This window comes from Balaenoptera borealis (assembly GCF_965194805.1).
Source record: "Balaenoptera borealis genome assembly, chromosome: 1".
Taxonomy (NCBI): Eukaryota; Metazoa; Chordata; class Mammalia; order Artiodactyla; family Balaenopteridae; genus Balaenoptera; species Balaenoptera borealis.
The window spans coordinates 83,039,613-83,062,478 of record NC_138860.1 but is presented as its reverse complement, the minus strand read 5'-3'; the positions used below and the strand labels follow the sequence as shown (position 1 = coordinate 83,062,478).

Below are 22,866 nucleotides of genomic sequence, written 5' to 3'. Positions count from 1 at the left end.
TTTTTCGGGTGGACCGAATCAGCCCCAGCGACCCAAATTACTAACCCGCAGCCCCCTTAAAACCCGGGAGCAGGGACTTCCCTGGTGGTCCAGTGGCTAAGACTCTGCACTCTCAATGCAGGGGGCCCAGGTTCAATCCCTGGTCAGGGAACTAGATCCCACATGCTGCAACTAAGAGTTCATATGCCACAACTAAAGATCCCGCATGCTGCAACTAAGACCCAATGCTGCCAAATAAATACATATTTTTTAAAAGCTTTAAAAAATAATCCATTTTCCAAAAATAAACAGAGCTATGCCACTTGGCCACGCCCCTTCCTAGGCGGGGCGGGGGGAAGGGCTGCGTTTAATACAGACCAGGCCTTTGCTAAAGCCCCGCCTTCTCCCTAGGGCTCCGCCCTAATCCCGCGCAGGCGTGGCACAAATTTTTCGGCCCCTTAGTGGTGCGGCGGATCTGACGCATAACGTAACTGCGTCGACGCCATTTTAGCCGGTCCCTCTCCGTACTGGGTGTGGCGGCCATTTTGTTTTCGACACCGAGCGGGAGTTGACGGCAGCCGCTGTGGTGAAAGGCAGGAAAGGGCAGGCCGGTTAGCAGGCGAACGGGCCAACCGGACAGCCAGCCAACAGCAACGAACTAACCTAGCAATCTACCGCTTAACACATCTAACTAACCGCCCACCAAGTTAACCCGAGCCCCTCCACCATCAACTTAGATTCGGCCGGCCCCCGGCCCGCCTGCCGCAGCCGTGGTGGCAGCCCCGGGAGGAGCACTGGCGTCCGTTTCCTTCGGTACGTGTCTGTGGTGAGGAGGGCAAGAGTCCTGGGGAACGGAGGGGTCCGGCGGACGCGGAACGGGAGCTGGCGGGATGCGGAGGCAGACAGGGTGTCCGAGATGGAGGCCCCGGAGGGGGCGGAGCCCCTGAGAGGGAGGCGGGGGAGACCCCGGACTGGAAACTCGCCGCGGGATTGATGGAAAAGGTGGGGATTTGATAGGGTTAAAAAAGAATGTTGTTTGGTGGGTTGAGCAACGTTGGCGGTTCTCACAGGGCTTTGAGAGGGAAGGGAGATCAAAGGAGGACTACACGACTTTAGGGAACGTTGGAAAGTAATGGCGGCTTCAGGGTTAAATTTTGTGGAGCGCTCTCCGGGAGCGAACTCCCAGGTGAATGCCCATTTAGGGAAACCTTGCCTACTCCCTCCCTCCCCCAGCTCCGCAGGCCCTTGCTAAGGCTCCTACTTGATTCTGAAACTGGTATGCTTGTGTCATCTCTCTAGATCAGTGGTTCTCAGTTGTGGCTGCACAAGAGAAGCACCGAGGTAGACTTTTTTTTTTTTTTTTTTCCCCCTTCGAGGTAGACTTTTTGGGTTTTTTTCCCCTTCTAGTTGCTGATCCCCAGACCTCACCATCAGAGATTGTGCTTTAAATAGTTTGGGCCCAGGCTTCTGTGTTTTGTTGTTTTTTTTAAAAAAAACTTCTTGCAGCCAAGGTTGAGAAGGACCGCTCTAGATGAAAAGCCAGACTCTTAACACTTTCTTTGGCTAGGTCTAAGTCTGCTATTTTGGAGGCTTGGGCAGATATTTTCTGTCCTGTGGCCTTGGAGTTTATTAGTTTGAGGTAGCTAGCTTTTTAAGTTTAAGCACCTGAAATGAGTTTTGGTGTGATCGTCAATAGTCATTGATACAGGCCTTTTCATTCATTTTTGGTTGGGGCCTTTGGCACTTGTTGAAATGAGGTGGTCGTCATTCTCATTTGCTCATTCTGTCCATTGTCCTTTGTAGATTCTCGGGATTTGAAGATGGCTGCACAGTCAGCGCCGAAAGTTGTGCTAAAAAGCACCACCAAGATGTCTCTAAATGAGCGGTGAGGCAGCCAACAGCAACTTCAGCTCGTTCATAAGAAAACATTACTTAAATTGGCCCTGGGGTCCAATGCACAAAAACCGGTTTTAAACTAAATACCAACAGAAGGCTACAGACCTCTGTTCTTAGTTGCATCGTATGTGGTACACAAAACAAATTGGGCGGTTGTTTCAAAACCCCTTATCAGTAGATTTTTATGTTATGCTGTCTGAAATATTTATCTGGTGGGATGTATTTTAAAAAGACTCCTCACACCCTCCCTTTTCTTCACTTTTTTTTTTTTTTTTTTTTTTTTTACATTGATACAGGGGTGGTGCAGCTCGGTAGCATGGTACCCTAGCTGCAGTAGGCTTGCTGCCCAGTCCAAGGCCAGCAGTGTTGTGTCTGGCCTGTAAGAGGCGGGTAGCAAGCTATGAATATGTCCAAAGGCCCTTGAATATCATTCTTGGGCCTTGTAAGAGGCACTCGCTTTGCTCCATTTCACTTTCTTTCCATTCTGCTTTTAGTTTGTTTTTGCTTTCAATTCTTTTACAATTGAATGTTCTTCTCTTTCATTCCATTAAACTTACCTTGACAGGAATAATAGAAGAGTGTCTTCACAAGCTCTTAAATGATTAAACTAATCTTAACTTTTTCAGAAATAATCACTTAGAGTCAGAAAAAGTAATCATTTGACACTAAGAAAAGTTAAGGCATTTAAAGGCACTTTCTGTCTCTGAGAGCTTTGTTCATTGAGTGCCTTCGACCAGTGACTTTATTAAGCTGATGTTAGACCACTAAAAGATTTACTTATGTTTGTTTGCCTTTTCTGAAGCATATGTACTTATCTTTATCCCTTAGTGATACACTAATTCTCCATATTCATGTTACTACGTGAACAAATAGAGAATGTGATATGCTCCTATAATTTATGTGGGTGTATCATTTCCATGGGCTTTGAAGGTGCTCTAGTCCTTCCTTATATTTGCCCTTAAAATGCACCCGCAGGTCCCCAAAGGTTTTGGCTTGCTTTGTCTGTCTTTGAAACTACATCTTCTGTCTCTTGTCATCATATCTGCTTATTGCGTGCTTTTCATACTTTCTACCTCTCTAAAAGCCGTTACCTGAGCCCTTGTTATCACTTTTGATTGAATGTGCTACACTTAGCTGCATTTCTAAGTTTCTGATTCTTGCAAGTTTGTGGAAGCAGAGGAGTCTTTAACCCACATCAGCCTTGATCTAAGTGTACCACTTTACTTAAAGTTCGTGGGATCTGGAGCTCCTGGTCTAGCAAGCCATGAAAATGCCAATAAATGTTTTGTAATAAAGCGTTTATTTAAACATCCATTTTGTTCGACCTTGAAGCTTTACTAATATGCTGAAGAACAAACAGCCGATGCCAGTGAATATTCGGGCTTCGATGCAGCAACAACAGCAGCTAGCCAGTGCCAGAAACAGAAGACTGGCCCAGCAGATGGAGAATAGACCCTCTGTCCAGGCAGCATTAAAACTTAAGCAGGTGAGAGAATGGGTCTTAATGCTCCAGAAGCAGCTGGTGATCCCTGTCAGGTAGTCCACTGAGGCTGTCAGGACGCCATGGATAATTACGAGGTGGCTCAGGGCAAAAGCTGAACTTCTCTGGAGGAAAGAGAAGTTCAGAGAATTCTCATTTTGGCAGGTACCAATAAGTAACTTTTTGTTGTCTTTCTCTTTTAGGGAGTTTGCCATCAAGGTGGCCTGTTTCTGTGTTATCAATGAGTATTAATCTCTTTTGTTCTCTGATCCTTTGCCCTTAAAATAGATGCACTGGCTTTTTCCACAAAGAAATTTTGGTTTCTGTTTTAGATGATCTTCAAAAAATCCTTTATTTCTCATTAAATGCTTTACAAATTAGGGAAATGATTTTATTCTTTCTTCCCTAATACACGGAGTCTGAAAGGCCTCTTAGTCAAAGGCTTTCAATGCTAAACAGTAGAAAGAGTGGGGTGACCCTCATCTCCACAGCACCTAAAGTTTTGTCAGTAAAGTAGAGCGAGAACACTGAGTAATTAATTTAAGAGTTAGCGGGTTCTCTTTCAAATTTCCAGTAAGAGATAATCCTATTCAGATCTGAAATAAAACCTGCTCTTTATTATTCATAGACTTTATATGCAAGTCCGGACAGTGGCTGTGGAAGGATATGTCCAAGCTGTGGCTGGGCGTCTGGAGGGCGGTGCCATGCAACTGTAAGGACTTTAACTGGTAGCACTGCATGGCTGTGCATAAAATCAGCAGTTAAATATAACACCCTTCCACCCCCACCCTGAACCACTGGGCTCACTGACCAAAAATAAACAAGGCCTTCTGCTTCAGCTGCCTTAAGCCTTGGAGTGGCTGCATTCATTCCAGACTCAGGAAAGCAGTAAAAGGCGCCACTGTTTTCTAAGAGTAAATATTAAAAATTGTTGAAGACAGGTCTCTGACATATTATTCCAAAGGACCTTTTAATAAGAAGCTTGGAACAGAGGCTGTGCAGAAGAAAGTAGCCTCTAGAGCACTGCTGTCCAATAGAACTTTCCACGGTGTTGGAAATGTTCTGTATCTGTGCTCTCCAATACAGTAGCCATTAGCCACATTGACTGTTGCGCGCTCAAAATGTGGCTAGTGCCATTGAGGATCTTAAATTTTTATTTTTATTTATTTATTTTTTTACTTGTAATTTAAATTAGCCACATGTGGCTAGTGGTTACCTTAGCATATAGCACAGCTCTAGAGTGGAAACTGAATGATAAAGTTGACATCCTTCAGCTTCTTTTCAATGTTAGAGACTAGTATTGGTGGCAGGTAAGGGATGGGAAGGGAGAAGAACTTCTAAGTACTATGCATTCTCCCCTTCAAGCACAGATCTTGGGAGAATGTACCAAGGATGACTAAACACAAGAGACTTGTAGAAAGAAGTCCTGACCTCATGTTGTTCAGAGCCTGCCCCTCTGATTAGAAGCAGTTTATGATCTCATGCTAGAAAGCTAATAATAATAACTCGCAGCATATGGTTGCAGAGAAAATCATTTGTAGTCATTTGTGGGTGAAGCCTGAGGACGCATAATTTATTTTCGTTCATACTGACTTACGGCGTTATAGGAGAACAGGTTTGCTAGGGCTTTGGTGGTGTTCAAGGCTACACGGTCACCCTTTCCTCTGAAGGAATTTTAATTGTCTGAGATGTGGTCTTTGTAGTTTCTCTTTGAGGGACAGATTATTGAAAAATTTCTATCTATGGTATGTCCTTGTTCTCAAATGTGGCCCTGAGTTTTATGACTATAGCTAAACTGTCTTAATTCTAATGCAGGTTTGGCTAGCTTTCTATGGAGATACATTTGAGTTATGTGTTTATTTTGAATTAAAAGTCATTATACTGAATTAATGGAGCTGTTTGCAAAGGTAGACATGGAATTACGGCTATTTAAGATATGTAAGGAAAGGAGATTTGACTTTTTTGTGTTTATTTACATCTTAAGGTAAAAAGTGGACCGTCTGGAGATAGATACTCAGAGGAAAAATGGAACACACTGGCCTCTTTGACTGAGAAATCAAACTTGTTCTTAAGTCACAAGAATTCAAATGAAATTGTAATTTAAACTTTGCCCAGAGTGTGATGAACTTCCTATGGTGTTTGAGTAAGCCTTTGAAGACAGTGGTAGTCCTTGGGCAGGTATGAATCCAGTCCTGTCATTGTCAACTGGTGGTTCAAAAACAGCAGAATCCAGGATTTGAAATACAGTGTTCTTATTAAAACTTATGTTCCAAGTAGTGGTATATGACTTCTGTAGCCAAACTAGTGAGGTAATTTGTGGTGATGCCAATTTCATGGAACCATACTCAAGCTTCTTAGAAGCTCTGGATCAGAATTCTCCTTGTTTTCTACCATGTTCTGAGGCAAAGGCTTGCTTCTGGTTTGGGATCCTTATGACACCCCGTGCAGGTTTATCTCCCGCCACACAGACATCTCACTTGCTTCTTTTTCTCTGCACTTTGAGTTGATAAATCCCATTGGATTGCTTTTTTGATCTCAATTCCCTAACACCTTTTCTTCCAGAAGAGCTTAAAGCAGCGCCTGGGTAAGAGTAACATCCAGGCACGGTTAGGCCGACCAATAGGGGCCCTGGCCAGGGGAGCAATCGGAGGACGAGGCCTGCCCATTATCCAGAGAGGCTTGCCCAGAGGAGGACTTCGTGGGGGACGTGCCACAAGAACCCTACTTAGGGGCGGGATGTCGCTCCGAGGTCAGTGCTCTGTACCTGATAATTGTCGGGCCACACCCCCTTCCCTTTTCTCTTGGGCTGCTTATGGACACATTTGTTTAACATCTTTAAGCCTGAATTTGTATTAATATAATTAATAACTTCTGAAATCACATATTTTTAATAGTGCTGCATGTTTTTTATCGATACCATTCCTTTTCTGATAATGTGCAATGGTGAGAGGCTAGGACCTGCGTTACAACAGGTAATTCATGTCATCTCCATTCCATTTTAAAACACCCTGCTGCTGCTTGAATCGAAGCACATTCAAGTTCTAGAAATAAGTCAAATCTAAGAAACTTCTTGGCCTGTTGGCCTATATCTTAACTAATCATCTCTGTTCCTGGTTCTAGTGAAATACTCTATTACATCTGGAAAAAAGAGGACAAGTTGACCAATAGCACTTAGCTATATGTTACATTTTAGGCACTGTTATACTGTTCTCTATATAGTTCTTGTCCCCTACAAAACTGTATTGAGAGCAGGAACCATATCATTTATTTTTAAATCTGCCATAATGCTAGGCACCTACCTGTGATTATTCAATAGATACTCATTAGATGTATGTACTTAACTAATTGACTTAACTCCCAGCTTCTTCCAAAAGTGGATTTGTGGTCAGACTTGTTGAATTGATTGAATAAAGAGCAGCTTAATCTTTTCACACTCAGTGTGCAGCTTGCCCCACCCAACCTGAAAATTAACTGAATTAACTCTCATTTAACCCTCACCGCCTTCCTTTGGTTAGAATCTACTTTGTCTCTCTTGGATTTACCTGCATATACATTGTATGCCTCCTCTCCAAGGTCAAAACCTGCTCCGAGGTGGACGAGCCGTAGCTCCCCGAATGGGCTTAAGAAGAGGTGGTGTTCGAGGTCGTGGAGGTCCTGGGAGAGGGGGCCTAGGGCGTGGAGCTATGGGTCGTGGCGGAATCGGTGGTAGAGGTTAGTCAGCTACCAACTTCAGAGACTAGCTTCCCCTTATTTCTCTCCCTTCAAAACTCAGAGCCACCTTTCTGCACAGCTTTAAGTCATAGGCAGGCTTATTTGTTTGTCTTGTTTGTTTTATGAAACTGGCTTATTTTCTAAATTCACATGCTGGTAATGTGGAGGTATGTCCTGGGTTTTCCAAGAACAGTCAGGTATGTGTTACAGAGCCAGATTATATTCAGACTTCTTTCAGGCTCTTGCAAATTTAAATTGTATTGTTAAAAATGACAGAATGGTCAGTTTGACGTTTTATCTTTTTCTGTCCCTGACCCACCACCACACACCCCACCCCATAGCTCAAAACCCACTTTGAGTCTAAGAAGAGAAAGGAGGGAGATGTACAGAAATGAAGCAGAGTTTAAGAGGATGGTGAGGCTTGGAGCTAGGTATTGACTCTGAAACCAAGTAAATTCAAGATAAAGTTTGTGTCCATGCGAAACCAGAGATGACTTTTTTTGATCAAAGTAGAAAAAGCAAGATGGTATTGTGTCAGTTAACTAACTGACTCTTGTTGATAATCTTACCTTGAGACTTAGTGATATTTGTCCTGTGACCTCATGGCCCAGACTGGAAGAGAGTTTTTAATGGTGTTGCTGTTAATGCCAAATCTCATGGGAGTTTTCTGGCTTAGAGTTTAGTGGAAAACTCCCAGCAACACCTGTCCAGGAAAAATAAATATATATTCTTGTAGCCCCTGGGTATATTTGCTTTGGTCTTTTTAAAGTGTGTGGTGGGTCTTCCATAATTTATGACCTTGAAGTTGCCAGGGGATAATAACTATTGGGAAAAGAAATTTGATAACCAAGGGCTTGTTTTCTTCTCTCGCATTATATGTTGCTTGGCTTATTGAGTGAAGTACAAGCTAGTTTGGGTTTCAGGATGAAATAGCATGTTTCCAAATTATCTTGACTTGGTTTCTGAGAGAGACATCACAGGGATTGGGCGGGGAGGAGTCTGAAGTAGCTTTTCAGAAAGCTGGGTATGTTTTGTTAAGTGAATTGAAACCACCTCTCAGATAACCATAATTGTTAAAATGTGAATAGAATCGGGAGATAGAAATGGCTGGGACTACTCAAAATGTTTTTCCCCAATTCCCTTCATTGTTCCTATGTCAGAATAACTCCCCAGTCTCCTGACATAGGATCAGTTCATTAGGTTTGATAAATTTGAGGAGACGAGCTAATTTTTCAGAAGGATCTCCAGTAAAGTTTAATTTGAAAACTGTCTAGCTTCACACTCCTGTTTCTCTGTGCCCTTGTTACTTCCTCCCTATCTTACTAAATGGGATTATCTTTAATGTACTTGTATTTTAATTGTAAACTTATGTAGCGAGTCTCAAATTTTAGTTTCTCTGTCTTAGGAGAGATAAAGAAATTTTTAATTATCAGTTAACTATATTCCCTTACTTTGTTGATAGAATAAAAAAATTTTAAATAGCATTTAGAGATGAGCATGTAATAAGGGATTCATTATGTGTGCTTTCCATGTGTTGCTTTCTACCCAGTATGTTTCCTGTTTTTCCAGATTTCTCCTCTTTTGCCCTGCCCTTCAGCCTTTCTCAGCTAGGCCCCACTGCTCTAAGGGGCATTTACTTACCATAGCACCAATTAAACTTACTTGTAACTGTTTTTCTTTTTTTTCCCTTGGGCCAGGTCGGGGTATGATAGGTCGGGGAAGAGGGGGCTTTGGAGGCAGAGGACGAGGCCGTGGACGAGGGAGAGGTGCCCTTGCTCGCCCTGTACTGACCAAGGAGCAGCTGGACAACCAACTGGATGCGTACATGTCAAAAACGAAAGGACACCTGGATGCGGAGTTGGATGCCTACATGGCTCAGACAGATCCCGAAACCAATGATTGAAGCCTGCCCACCCTCCTGTGAGATTCTTGTTAAAGTCACACATCTGTAAATAACCTTGAGATAACAGATGAGAAGAAACTTGATTGATGCTGGAAGGACCTATCATAATAGGCTATGGACTGACTTGCCACCAGTTTGTGCATTTAGTGTGTTCCTTTTACTTTTTGATACTGTGTTGTATGAAACTCTTTTTTCCTCTGACTTGGATTTTGTTTTGTTGTTGTTTGGGGTTTTTTTCCTTTGCCCAGACTTCTCTTTGAACATGACTTTGTTGGCCTTGTGGCTAGTACACCCTCTTCCCCGCTCTGCCTTCCCTCACTTGTCATATGCTTTGACATTCTGACATTTCCTCTGTTCATCTCCCATGAAAAAGTACCAGAAAGAGCCCATCAATGTCCCTCCTTAATGTCTAGGTTTCTGAGTTACAGTTCTGTTCTGCATCATCTTTAAAGAGCCTCTTAAAAGTGTTTAGAACATCTGGAGCTCAAAAATGCATTCTGCCACGCTGATGTTTTAGTAAAGTAAATTAGGAACTTTGACATAGCTACAGGGCCACCTAACAAGTTACACACGGTAGCAGCTCTGATTTGATTAAAGTTATTACCATGTACATTTACACCACATAACCAGTGTACTAGGTCAGGTATGTGCACTTTCTACCCTGGAATGAGAATTATAAACTTTTCCTCTTGGCTTTGCATCATGCCCAAAGAGGGTATTTTTGGATTGGCTTACACCTACAAAAGAGTGGGGAAAGCCGTTTGGTTTGGCAGATGCTTCAGAAGGGAAAGGGCTGGAAATTGATGGCAGATATCTGGTGGGAGGGGTCAGAAGATATCCATGCTGAAATGCTATTATCCTTATGTTTATACCAGGCCAATCTTGGGCTTCATTCATTGACTTTGTTTGACCCTTATTCCCCTTGAAGTTTTAATTAAGTTCAGCCCTATTCTGTCAACTGTTCCAGTTTCAGTAGAGTCTATTGTTTCTGGTTCATTATAACAAGAAATTGTTCTCTGAAATCCAGTCAGGACTTTCTCTTTATTTGTTGGGCTCTTTGAAATATTATGGCCACTATAACAATATTTTGATATACCCCTTGTAGAGTTGAGAGTCCTTCATAGTTGTATTAAAATTTGGGGTGGGAGGGGGATGTGACTTTGGGGCAGAAAGTGAACAATTTGCCCTCTTTTGAATAATCCCCGAGGTAAGATTAACCACACAGAGTAATGTACCAACACATTTGGTCCATAGGAAGCTCAAACATAATGGTCTCGGGGGCAGTCGAGGACCCTGGCCCTGGTTTCCCTTTTCCCCTGTGCTGTTTAAGGGAAAAGAAGCTAACCACCTCTAATCAAACCAGTTGCCATTGAGCTACCTGGTACCCTAAACTGTTGGGAGGTTGTGTGTGATTGTAGACTGGGAAGGAAATTTTGGCCAGGACAACCTGAACTTGAATCCCATTTGTATGACCTGGGCTACTTAACCTCTGGATTGAGAAGCAAGTTTAGTTGTAGAAGGGAGAGCTTGAAAAGACCATGCGGGGTTAGGACAGAGCCACGCTCACATAACCAATCAGACCTAGTTTTGAAGTGTCTGAACTCTACTTATTCTTAATAGAAGTGGAGTGTGAGACTGGAGGTCTTTAGCCCAGACAAGTATTTATAACCTTTAATCGGAAAGAGTGAAAAAGGTATTTTTGTGTGGGCAAGGCCAATTTAAAGGATAGTTCCTTAGATCCCAAACTCCAGTCAGCCACCAACGTTCTTCTGTGGGAGAGGTACTGATTGGCAGTGGGCAGGCTACCCCATGCGAACTTCGCATCCACTGGTAGCCTTTTGTCAGTCATCTTGCAGGGCCTCCAGAATACCTTTGGGAGAAAGGGAGGGAGCTGCAGGGTGAGTGAGTCCTTCTACCCCGCAACCACACAACTTGGGATGACCCATCCCTGGGATTTTTTCCCCAGCCCTGTCCTTCCCAAATACTTTGACCTTCCTTCAAGGTAGCTAACAGATATGTGCCCTCAGGATATTTTTAATCTGGTGGCTTTTGGCACCACCCTCCACTGAGATCCTCTGTGTAAGAATAAGGAGTGAAAGAGGCACCGGGTTTTTTTTTGTTGTTGTTTTAAATTTATTTATTATTTATTTATTATTTATTTTTGGCTGTGTTGGGTCTTTGTTTCTGTGCGAGGGCTTTCTCTAGTTGCGGGAAGTGGGGGCCACTCTTCATCGCGATGCGCGGGCCTCTCACTATCGCGGCCTCTCTTGTTGCAGAGCACAGGTTCCAGACGCGCAGGCTCAGTAGTTGTGGCTCACGGGCCTAGTTGCTCCGCGGCATGTGGGATCTTCCCAGACCAGGGCTCGAACCCGTGTCCCCTGCATTGGCAGGCAGATTCTCAACCACTGCGCCACCAGGGAAGCCCGAGGCACCGGTTTTGAAGCTTATTCAAGGGATGGGGTAACTAGCTGAGGGAGAGATGGGGAGGGGCCAGCAGTATGAGTCTGGGTCTCACAGTGCCCAATTCCAGTTCCATGGAGCCCACACCAGAGATCACCCCGTATACTTTTGGCAAGGTTCCAGGCTAAAAGCAAAGTGTTGAGGGAGTTAGGAAATGAGAGGTGAGGGGTGTACTGGGTGGCAGCAAGTGTCTGAGGCCTCCCACCACCGCCAGTCCATCGGCTAATGTAATTCCCTTGTGAGGGAGAGGTCCATTTCAGAACAGAGCTCCTGGATGCCTCGGCCCCTAGACTAAGGAAGAGAAGCTGGGGCCAGGATACTGGGTCCTTCAGGAAACGGGAACTTCCCGAGGTGCCAGGTGTGCCTTAGCTGCTCACTCTCCTGGGTCAACCTCTTCCAGCTGAGGATTGCCCTGCCCGGGGTGCTTCCAGTCCCACTTCGTCCTGCTGACTCAGTGCTCCTAGTGCCCACAGGTGTCTGTCCAAAAAGACCTGCCCCGTGTCCTCTACACCCATCTCTTGCACTGGCCCAACTTGCAGGGTAGTGAACTAAGACCAGGTTGGGGCTGCTGTTTCTAGCACCTGTGTGATCTTTACTAACTACGAAAATGTCAAACAGATCTAGTGGTCAGGGGACCCTGAGGCATCCTGGGGAGGAGCGGGGTGGGGGGGGTTACTTTGTGGGTCCCAGTGAAGATGGGCAGTGAGGCAACCACTGGAGCTTAAGGCCCCTTCCCTTTCTGCCTCCTCTATATCCCTCCTACCAGTTGAAGAATTCCTCCCCAACAGTGGGCAAAGGAACTTCCCTACCAGTCATGGACCCTCCAGCTCCACTCACTGCTCACTGCAGTTCCCAGAGTCTCCTTGAGGCCTGCGCCCACTTCTGCCATCCTCGATCCTTCGTGAGTGTCCCGGGAAGAGCAGAGTGGGACAAAGAGAGTCAGCCTGGCTCCTGGGTCAGCCTTTCACTCATTCAGCCACCATCTGCCAAGGGCTTGCCAAACAGACACAAACAAGGCATTGTTTGTTAGAAAGGCATTGGGAGTACAGAGAAGAGATTGATGAGCCAGAATATGAAAGTCAAGGGAAAGTTTAACAGAGAAGGGGGGAAGAATATTCGAAGGAGAGGGAACAAATACAAAGGTGCAGGGAAAGTGTGTTCAGTGGTCCTTCAAAGTAGGGTGGGAGACACAACTGATCAGATTGGGTAGCCTGGAGCCTAATTGTCTGCTAAAGACCTTGGCCTTTATGCTCTGGGTAGTGGGGAGTCATTGAGGACTTTAAGTAGGAGAGTGCCATGGGATGATTTATACAGAATGGTGGTAGGAAGTGAAAACAGGCTAGAGGGAGGACCATGGAGACTGGGAAACTATTAGGTTAGGCTAAAACAAAACAGAGCTGGCCTGAACCTGGGCAGGCCACACCCTCAGCAGTTTCCTAGCTATCTGACGTCTGGGATGCCCATCAGCACAAGAGACAGGAGTCAGGGGTGGCCTGAGCAACCACAGTGGAGAAAGCACATGGCATATGCCTCTCCCTGGCCTGCTCTTGTCTGTCTCCTTAGTGTCCCCGTGTGGTGACCCCATGATGCCTGATCTGCCACCCAACCCAGCCTCCACCACAGCTACCCACTCACTATGGCCTCATACCCTGGAAAGAGCTAAGCTTCCAGGCAAGAGGGGCTGGCAGAGGACAGGCCTCCAGCCCCCATAAGTCCAAGTGGCAGCACTTTCCTCCCCTCCTCCAGGCCCCCTGCGGCCTTGTCAGGTAGTTTCAGCTAATACCCACCCACCAGCAGTGAACAGCACCCAGACCAGCACTGTAAATGGGACAGGCCTAGGGGGTGGCTCCTAGAAGGGAGGCAAGGGGCCCAGAGAGGCTGGGACCTGGGAGGAGACCTGGCCTGGCCTGGCCTCTGTGTCCCCTCTCCTCTTCCCGTGGGCTGTCCTGTCCATCCCACTGCAACCCCAGCCCTCCCACTACCTCTCACGCTGATTCTCCAGGCAATGTTGTTACCAAAAGCTCAGCCTCTCTGTACACCGGTGCCAAATCCAATCTCGGAGACAGAGTTTTGGGTGAAATAAAAAAGACAGCTTTACTACTTTGCCAGGCAAAGGGGACACACTGGACTTCTGCCTCACAAAACTATGTGTCCCAACCCGGGAGGATTTGATGAGGGTCTTATATGGTTCAGAGGGGGGGGTCTCTGCCAAGATTAGGGTGTGAGCAGGACTGGCACTCCCTTAATCTCCTCTCAGGTGGTCGGTCGCCTAATCTTGATGAGCTTCTCTGGTCCCTTTAATCTTGCCTCAGGTGGTTTCTTGGCGGCCCCTCCCTTGATTAGCAACTGTTCGAATCTGGAACTCAGGGAAGGTCATGGAGGCTGAAGTCTTGCCTACAAGAAATGGGAGACGAAAGGGCCTCCATGGCTGGGAGCCCCACAGGGCCCCACTTGGTTTCAATGTGAGAAGGGCAAGGGTGCCCAAGCCTCCAGTTCCCTGGGTTCCGGGCATCTTTAAGGACTCACCTCCTGCTCTCTCCCTCCCCACAAACACACATATAGACACAGTTGTCAACAGTGGAGGCATGAGGAATGGAATATTTCCTGCCATATCAGTAAACAAAGGATGTCACAGTCATCAGCTTGCAGCCCTCCAGTGTGAGCTGGTGAGCCTTGAGGGAACTCAGGAAGGAAAGAATACCTGCCGTCTAGCAGCCATCAACCTGCAGCCACTCCCTACGGTGAGCACGGAGGAAACTCAGGATGTGAAAATACAGAATACTGGCCCCAGGTAGCTGAGGTGCATATCAAAGGAATGATTTCAGTGAGCCCAGAACTCTTGCATCTTCCCATACATAGAAAAGCACTAAACTCCTTAACTTGGGATATCTGGTTTTCTTTTTTTTTTTTCTTTTTTAAATTTATTTATTTATTTATTTATTTATTTATTATTATCTTTTGGCTGTGTTGGGTCTTCGTTTCTCTGCGAGGGCTTTCTCTAGTTGCGGCTAGCGGGGGCCACTCTTCATCGCGGTGCGCGGGCCTCTCACTGTTGCGGCCTCTCTTGTTGCGGAGCACAGGCTCCAGATGCGCAGGCTCAGTAGTTGTGGCTCACGGGCCCAGTTGCTCCGCGGCATGTGGGATCTTCCCAGACCAGGGCTCGAACCCGTGTCCCCTGCATTGGCAGGCAGACTCTCAGCCACTGCACCACCAGGGAAGCCCTATCTGGTTTTCTTTAACCATAATCTTTTGATGTTCCCGGCTACCTGCCCTTTGTTGCAAAAAATCTGTAGAACTTGGCTCCCCCCTTCGCCTCCTCTGAGCAGTTCTCTCAGGGTTACTTGAGATGCTGCCTCCCGGGCTTGAAGTCCTAAAAATTCCCGCTGAATAAAACACAACTCTCAACTTTTAGGTTGTGAATAATTTTTTAAGTCCACAGGCATATCATCTCGTTTCTGACCCTGAACCTTCCCCAGGCACCACCTCCAGCCTCTTATCAGGAAATCACATCTCCAGACTGCTTATGTTCTGTCTCCAACTTTTAGCTGGTAGTGTTAGGGTTAGAGTAGGATAATCAAACAGTTAGCTCAGAAACCCCATTAGGGGATTGTAGATAGAGAGAAAACTTCAGGGGGGCTTTGGGAGACCACAGTAAGATTAATGATCACTCAAGAAATTAATGGGAAAATCCTGCAACAATGTGGGCTTGCTTGACTCATAAAGCAGAGCAAGTCGTTTAGCATCAAAGCCAGATTGGCTCGCTTAACAACAAAACCAAGCTAACTTGATTAGCAACAAAAGCATACAACAGAAGAATGAGACATGCCCCAAAACAATTAAACAATGGTGACATGAGACCACATCCTTCCCAGTGAGCTCGGTAAGTTAATGACCCACAAGACATGTTCTTTGGCCCCTAGGACATGCTCTTTGCACACAAAAAAACAATCATTATGGAAAGGTGAAAGACCCTCATTGTACTGAGACCTGAAATAATTTTTCCAAAGTGCCATGACAGTCCTGGCCTGGCCATGTAGGGACAAAACTCCCCTGCCCAAACTGGAGGAGGAGCTGATGATGGAAGCGTGACACCTACTCAAGAAAGACAAAGAAGGTCTTCTCCCCCTCCCCTCTCTTCCTTTGATTAGAAAAATGTAACCCACTAAGTACTTGGGGCAGCACAACGCTCGCCTGCCTGCTTGTTAGCCTCACAAGCATCCTATTCTAATAAATCACTTCTTATCACTTTGCCTCTCACTGAATTCTTTCTGCATTGAGACATAAAGGACCAGAGCTCTTCAGAGCCCCCGGAAACACCACCGATCTGTTTCAGTAGTGCAAGTGGGAGAGGTGTTGCAGGTGACCTCTGGCTGCCCTATTCTCCTGCCTGGGTGCGCTCTCTGACCTTACCACACCCATTCTAGTGACTTGGCCAGGCAGGATGACCCCCGAGGGTGGAGACTGAGGTGAAGGTGACAGCAGTCTACCACCACTAATCCCCAGACAAGGGCCTCTTATTGTGTAGGGCAGGCAGGCCAGTAGACCTGGGGCAGCTATGGCTCCATGAGCCCTCTTTAAAGGATTCTCTTAATTCTCCATTTAGGCTTGACTTATTTAATTTCTTTACCCTTTAGTGTAAGGTGATTATCAATTTAAGATTTAAACACATCTTTGGTGTGATATTATGAGGTATAAGAAATATATATTTGGGGCTTCCCTGGTGGCGCAGTGGATAAGAATCAGCCTGCCATTGCAGGGGACACAGGTTCGATCCCTGCTCTGGGAAGACCCCACATGCCGCAGAGCAACTAAGCTCGTGCGCCACGACTACTGAGCCTGCGCTCTAGAGCCCGAAGCCACAACTACTGAAGTCCACGTGCCTAGAGCCCGTGCTCCACAACAAGAGAAGCCACCACCCGCACACCACAACAAAGAGTAGCCCCCGCTCGCTGCAACTAGAGAAAGCCCACGTGCAGCAACAAAGACCCAGCATAGCCAAAAATAAATAAATAAAAATTAAAAAAAAAAAAAAGAAATATATATTTGGTCGTCAGCCCCAGTTCCTGGCACAGAATTCCTAAAACCCTTAGAATTTCCTGTGATAAGAGCAATAAAGGTGTCTTTTGTTATGTTAATAAGGTGACTTTTGAAAAGCTCCACGTAACCTAAGTGGGGAGGGGGATAGTTGCCAAGGGAATCAATCAAGTGATTAGAGGGTTGGAAATTCCAGTCCCACCCCCAGACCTCTGGGGAGGGCAGAGGGGCTGGAGATAGAGTTATGTTAATGAGGTGGTTTGGACCTCACCAAAGGATGGGGGCTGATTGCCAGAACCAACCTTGTGGTTAGAGGGATGGAATTTTCAATCCCACCCCCCAATCTCCATGGAGGGGAGAGGGGCTGGAGGTTGAGTTCAATCGATGGCCAATGATTCATGCCTATGTAATGAAGACCTCACAAAAACCCAAAAGTGTTGCAGGAAGGGGGACCCCTTTCAGGGCCCGAGAGTGGGCTCTTGTCTTACACTGAGAAATGAATTGTCCAAGGAGACACAGGTGCTGACAAAGCAAGAGACTTTATTGGGAAAGGGTGCCTGGGCAGAGAGCAGCAGGGTAAGGGAAACCAGGAGAACTGCTCTGCCACGTGGCTCGCAGTCTCAGGTTTTATGGTAATGGGGTTAGTTTCCGGGTTGTCTCCGGCCAATCATTCTGACTCAGGGTCCTTCCTGGTGAGGGCGCGTATCTCTCAGCCAAGATGGATTCCAGCGAGGAGGATTCTGAGAGGTTGGTAGGACATATGAACTGGAGTCTCCTCTCTCCTTTTGACCTTTCCTGAATTCTTCCGGTTGGTGGGTAGCTTGTTAGTTCCGCATTCCTTACCAGGACCTCCTGTTTAAGATAATTCATGCAAGTGGTTACTACGGTGCCTGGCCAGGGCGGGTGGTTTCAGTCAGTCGTTCCCCTAACAAAAGGACTGAGAGCTTACAGAGCCTCCTTGACCTTCCCTGAGTTCCAAAATGTAGATTCAAACAGTTGCTTATCAAGGAAGGGCGGGAATGCAGAAATGAAGAAGAAGCAGTCAAAAAACAATAGTGCAGCCATAGGGCAGGGTTCTGGTTCCTCCTCAAGGGATATACATAACAAAATACCTTTGAGTTCTTCTGCTGGAACAAGGCCCCCACCCAGGTGGAGGATGGTGACTTGAGGCTGAGCACAAGACTCCTGGAGCACCACGCTATCACCTCACCACCAACCAATCAGAAGAGAGTCTGCACACAGCAGAAGACAACAAAGACTCTGGACCCCTCCCCAGATGATTCTCCCTTTAAAAGCTTCATGGTCAAAGCAGAATCCTCTGAGTTAATCTTTGGACATGAGTCCACCATCTCCCCAGGTTGCCGGCCTCCTGAATAAAGCAAGCTTTCCATTCCTACCAGCACCTGTCTCTCCGGTATTGGCTTTGGAGCGGCAAGCGGCCGAACCTGAGTTCAGTAACACTAGGAGGGGGTCGTGGGAACCTCTGACTTATATCCAGTCTGTCAAAAGTACATGTAACAACCTGGGCTAGTGATAGAGACTGGTGTCTGAAGTGGAAAGAGTTGGGGGGGTGGAGGGGCACTGGTGGCAGTCATAGGACGATCTTTAACCTGCTGTGGACAAAGAATGTCCTGCCTTTTCAGTAAACAAAGGATGTTGAGGCCATCAAGCCCTCAGCCACTGCAGCTGTGCGAGGGTGCACCCTGAGGGGATTCAGGATGGAGAAAAACAGGATACTGGCCCTATCCTTTGATAGTTAAGGGGTATATCAAAGGAATAATTTCAATAAGCCCAGACTCCTTCATCTTCCCATACATAGAAAAGCGCTAAATTCATTAACGTGAGATGTCTGTTTCTTTAATTAACATCTTTTGATGTTCCACTAAGTAGGGGTTTTTTGTTTGTTTGTTTGTTTGTTTTTGCAGAAACTCCTATATAGCCTGGTTCCTCCCTTACCTCTTCAGAACAGTCCCGCAGAGCTATCTGAGGAAGCTGTACCTCGGGCTTAAGTCCTCAGTAATGCCCCAAATAAAACATAATTCTCAACTTTTAGGTTGTGCTTTTTTTTTTTCCAGTCGACACTGGAATCTGACGCAATCTCGGGTAGTGTCAGAATTGAGTTAAATTCTCGGACACCCTGCTGGTGTCTGAGAATTGCTTGTTGAAAGTGTGGGGAAACCCACACACACGTTGGCATTGGGTCAAAGAAACCGAAAGACATGGGGATAAGAGACACACACAGTGAAAAAGCTTATCTGGAAATGTTGGGTGAAATGAGTTCCCCCAAAATGTTCTGAAGATTTACCCTTTGGATTTTGTGTGTGAAAGCACATCCTCTAAGGGAATTTCATTTCAGAGGGGACACCAGGTCAGCAAATGGAGAAGAGAGAGGAGATGACGGAAAGCTAGACAAGAAAGATAAAAGAGGGGAACAGTCCTCCTCAGCCTCCACCCTCCGACCCCTTTGGGATAAGCAGGAGTCCTGGGGTCTGACCTGATCCTGGTCTGAGGATGGAGGATGTGGAGGTGGTGGATCCCAAGCACCAGTTAATAAAACAGCAGGGGGCCTCCCTGGTGGTGCAGTGGTTAAGACTCTGCACTCCCAATGCAGGGGACACGGGTTCAATCCCTGGTTAGGGAACTAGATCCCACATGCATGCCGCAACTAAGAGTTTGCATGCCACAACTAAGGAGCCCGTGAGCCACAACGAAGGAGCACACCTGCCGAAACTAAGACCCAGTGCAACCAAATAAATTAAATAAATATTAACCAAAAAATACAGCGGGAATCTCGGGCCTCCTGGCTGCCTACCCCTTCCCCACTCCCACCCCGACTGCCGCCCCTTCAGCTCTGCCGTTGAAGCATTGTAGGGCTCCCCAGACAAAGTTCTCACCTCCCAGAAATCAGGGTAGACCAGGCAATACCCATCCCTTACCTGGACCTGACAGAGGCCCGAAGAAGTCTGACTCTCGGGTCCCCCCCATAGTTAAAGCTGTCACCAGACACCATTCTGTGCCCCACTCCAACCAGGAAGGACCCTCTGACAACCCTGAGCACCCTCCTGCCACACTCGGGATCCACGTGGGATGTCGGGGTGCTGCTAGCCTGCCAGGGAGAGGGCACAGTGTGGCTGTGCAACGGATGTGCGCCTTCCTGCAACAGACCCCTCCCCCACGTCCTCTGCCTGCCTCTTCTCCTTTTTTTTTTTTTTTTAAGTCTTTTTTTTTTTAATCTATTTTATTTTTGGCTGGGTTGGGTCTTCATGCTGTATGCCGGCTTCCTCTAGTTGCGGCGAGCGGGGGCTACTCTTCGTTGCGGTGCGCGGGCTTCTCATTGTGGTGGCTTCTCTTGTTGCAGAACGCGTGCACTAGACACGTGGACTTCAGTGGTTGTGGCACGCAGGCTCAGTAGTTGTGGCTTGTGGGCTCTAGAGCACAGGCTCAGTAGTTGTGGTGCACAGGCTCATGTGGGATCTTCCCGGACCAGGGTTCGAACCCGCGTCCCCTGCCTTCGCAGGCAGATTCTTTTTTTTTTTTTTTTTTAATTTTATTTGTTTATTTATTTATTTATGACTGTGTTGGGTCTTCGTTTCTGTGCGAGGGCTTTCTCTAGTTGCGGCAAGCGGGGGCCTCTCTTCATCGCGGTGCGCGGGCCTCTCACTATCGCGGCCTCTCTTGTTGCGGAGAACAGGCTCCAGACACGCAGGCTCAGTAATTGTGGCTCACAGGCCCAGCTGCTCCGCGGCATGTGGGATCTTCCCAGATCAGGGCTCGAACCCATGTCCCCTGCATTAGCAGGCTGACTCTCAACCACTGCGCTACCAGGGAAGCCCCTGCCTCTTCTTTATGAAAGTTGTAGTCTCCCAGGCCTCCCCTGGGTCACAAAATCCTAGCTCAAGAATTAATGAGTGAGGGAATTCCCTGGCTGTCCAGTGGTTAGGACTCTGCTCTCACTGCCGAAGGCACGGGTTCAATTCCTGGTAGGGGAATTAAGATCCCACAAGCCGCGTGGCAAGGCCAAGATAAATAAATAAATAAACAGTACAAATTTAAACATTAAAAAAAAAAAAAGAATTAATGAGTGAAAGGATGTGAACATGTAGGGACAAAAATAGCAGTTGGGCCAGGAGAACTGGTAAGAATTTATACAGTAAATCAGCCATATGTTGGTCACAGAATCTTTAGTTCCCCCCTGAAGTACCTAGATAAAAGTATCTGATGCACATTTCCTGAGCTGTTTTACAGATGCTAAAACCCCCACCAAATAGAAGAAGTTAAATACTTGATGACCATGAGCGTGCAGTCCCCAGACCAGCTGGAGCCTGAGGATTGATAATGTTAACCCCTGTGACACCACCCTATTACCTCACCATCAACCAATCAGAGAGTTGTGCACATTCTGATCACATACCCTGTGACTCCCCTCCCTCACCTTTCCCTTAAAAACTTTTCCCTGAGACCCTTCGGGGAGTTCGGGTCTTTTGAGCATGAGCCACCCTGTTCTCCTTGCATGGCCCTTGCAATAAACCTCTCGCCGCTCCAAACAATGATGTTTCAGTTTGCTTGGCCTCACTGTGCATCAGGCACACAAACTTGGGTTTGACAACAGCTGTGTTGCCTGAGCCAGTGCAGCGCTCAGCACAGCACAAGGCAGAGGTTTCTCGTGGACATACTCCGAGACCCACCTTCAGGTAGCCAGCAAGGAGGGGGCAAGTCAACCTAAGCACTTAGAGTCGGTTGAATCAGCAGATGTGGAACCCGTGGATACGGAGGGCCTACTGTAAAAGCGATTCCTTAAAAGTTTGGACGGTAATTGCAGTGGAGCAAGAAAATCTTCTTGTTTGGTTTTTCTCCCAAGATAAAAACCTGCGCAGATTTGAAGGCACTTTTGCCAGTGTTACACAGATGGTTCAAAGTTTTTAAGACTCTCAGAGTCAAGGTTTCTTTTCATTGCAAGTATGTGAATATATCTCTGTAGCTACAGTCTGTATTCAAACTACTGGAATAAAATATCTGCCAGTCAAAAAAAAAGGGGGGTGGGTAGACTTCCCTGGTGGTCCAGTGGTTAAGAATCCGCCTTCCGATGCAGGGGACACGGGTTCGATTCCTGGTCAGGGAACTAAAAGATCCCACATGCAGCGGGGCAACTAAGCCCGCGCACTGCAACTAGAGAGAAGCCTGTGCGCCACAACTACTGAGCCCGTGTGCCACAACTAGAGAAACCCTTGCACTGAAACTAGAGAGAAGCCCGCACATCGCAATGAAGACCCAGGGCAGCCAAAAAAAAACAGGGGTTGGGGAGCTCAGAGACAGAAGAGAGGGGGAGTTTTTATGACTTACAGCTCCTTCAGCCTCTGTGGAAAAGCTAAGGACCAGAGGACTACTGCTATGTGATACTGGCACAAGCAGGGAGGAGGGGGAGTTTGCACTGACTACCTTGTGCCATGATGCCTGGAATTTGATAAGTGTTTAGAGAATGAATAATTGAACCAGCACTGGCTTTCAACCTGTTATCCAACTTCAGGGTTTCTGGAAGAGCCTTGCCCAGTCTCCCTCACCGAGGTGTCCAAGGAATCAAGAAAAGATGGATTCTAGAGTCCCTTTCAGCACTTATTTTCTCTGAGCAGGGTTATTATGTAATCTGACTGATACGTTAGCATGCAAGCTGACCTGGAGGGTACAGAGACTAGAGGCAAGAAGATCAGTCAGGAGGCTGATACAATGCCCTCTTGAGATATAAGAGCTAACTCAAAAAAAAAGCTAAGTCAATGTGATAAGGAATGAAAAGGAAAGCATAAAAACAAAACACAGAGTGATTTTCTTCAGAGAATCAGCCTTTGAAGTAGGATTACCAGATAATATACTTATACTAAAAAATTATTTGTTGTTTATCTGAAATTCAAATTTACCTAGTGTCCCAGATTTTTTTGTTTGCTCTCTTTTCTAAATCTGGCAACCCTACTTCGAACAGTTACCTGAAAGGGCTGTGGCCTAACTTGGGGGCTTCCTGTCTAGACACAGATCATAAACCTCTTTTCCAGCCAAGGCCAGCCCCTGTTCTCTGTCCCTGGCACAGGCCTCAAGGACTTGGCCCTTTTTCCTTTCCTCTTCAACATTCACACCGCTTTGTCCCGGGCTTCCTCTTCTGAAAGCCTGATTATGAAGCAGGCTGCCGTTGCCCTAGCTACCCCGCTTCCTTGCCACTTACTCCCCAAATAAGCCCCCAGCCTCTCCTGAGAGTTTTACCTCTAATCACTAGAGGGAAAGATAGAGGGAAACAAACACAGTAAACAACAAAAACTGTACAAGGCTTTAAAAGTTGCCACAGTTGGGGTCTCAGGTTTGCAGCTGCTGACCACCACTCTCCCACAGTGATTTAAACACCTTTATTCCTGAGGACGAA

The 22,866-nt window shown here is 46.5% G+C and overlaps 1 protein-coding gene across 10 annotated transcripts; it reads left to right on the top strand.

The window, feature by feature from the left end:
• Nucleotides 1–490: 490 nt before the first annotated feature.
• Nucleotides 491–9,170, top strand: CHTOP (chromatin target of PRMT1). Of its 10 annotated transcripts, XM_082352251.1 has the most exons (8): nt 499–792; nt 1,279–1,320; nt 1,783–1,864; nt 3,208–3,361; nt 3,984–4,067; nt 5,918–6,104; nt 6,929–7,066; nt 8,764–9,170. In XM_082352251.1, exons 3-8 carry the CDS (start codon nt 1,800–1,802, stop codon nt 8,967–8,969), a joined length of 834 nt encoding a protein of 277 aa, XP_082208377.1. In that variant the 5' UTR covers nt 499–792; nt 1,279–1,320; nt 1,783–1,799; the 3' UTR covers nt 8,970–9,170. The 10 variants fall into 10 exon arrangements, with proteins under 10 accessions (XP_082208383.1, XP_082208382.1, XP_082208377.1 ...); XM_082352257.1 differs by lacking the exon at nt 1,279–1,320 and having other exon boundaries at nt 491–792; nt 6,871–7,066; nt 8,764–8,903; XM_082352253.1 differs by lacking the exon at nt 1,279–1,320 and having other exon boundaries at nt 500–792; nt 5,921–6,104.
• The last annotated feature ends 13,696 nt before the right edge of the window (nt 9,171–22,866 follow it).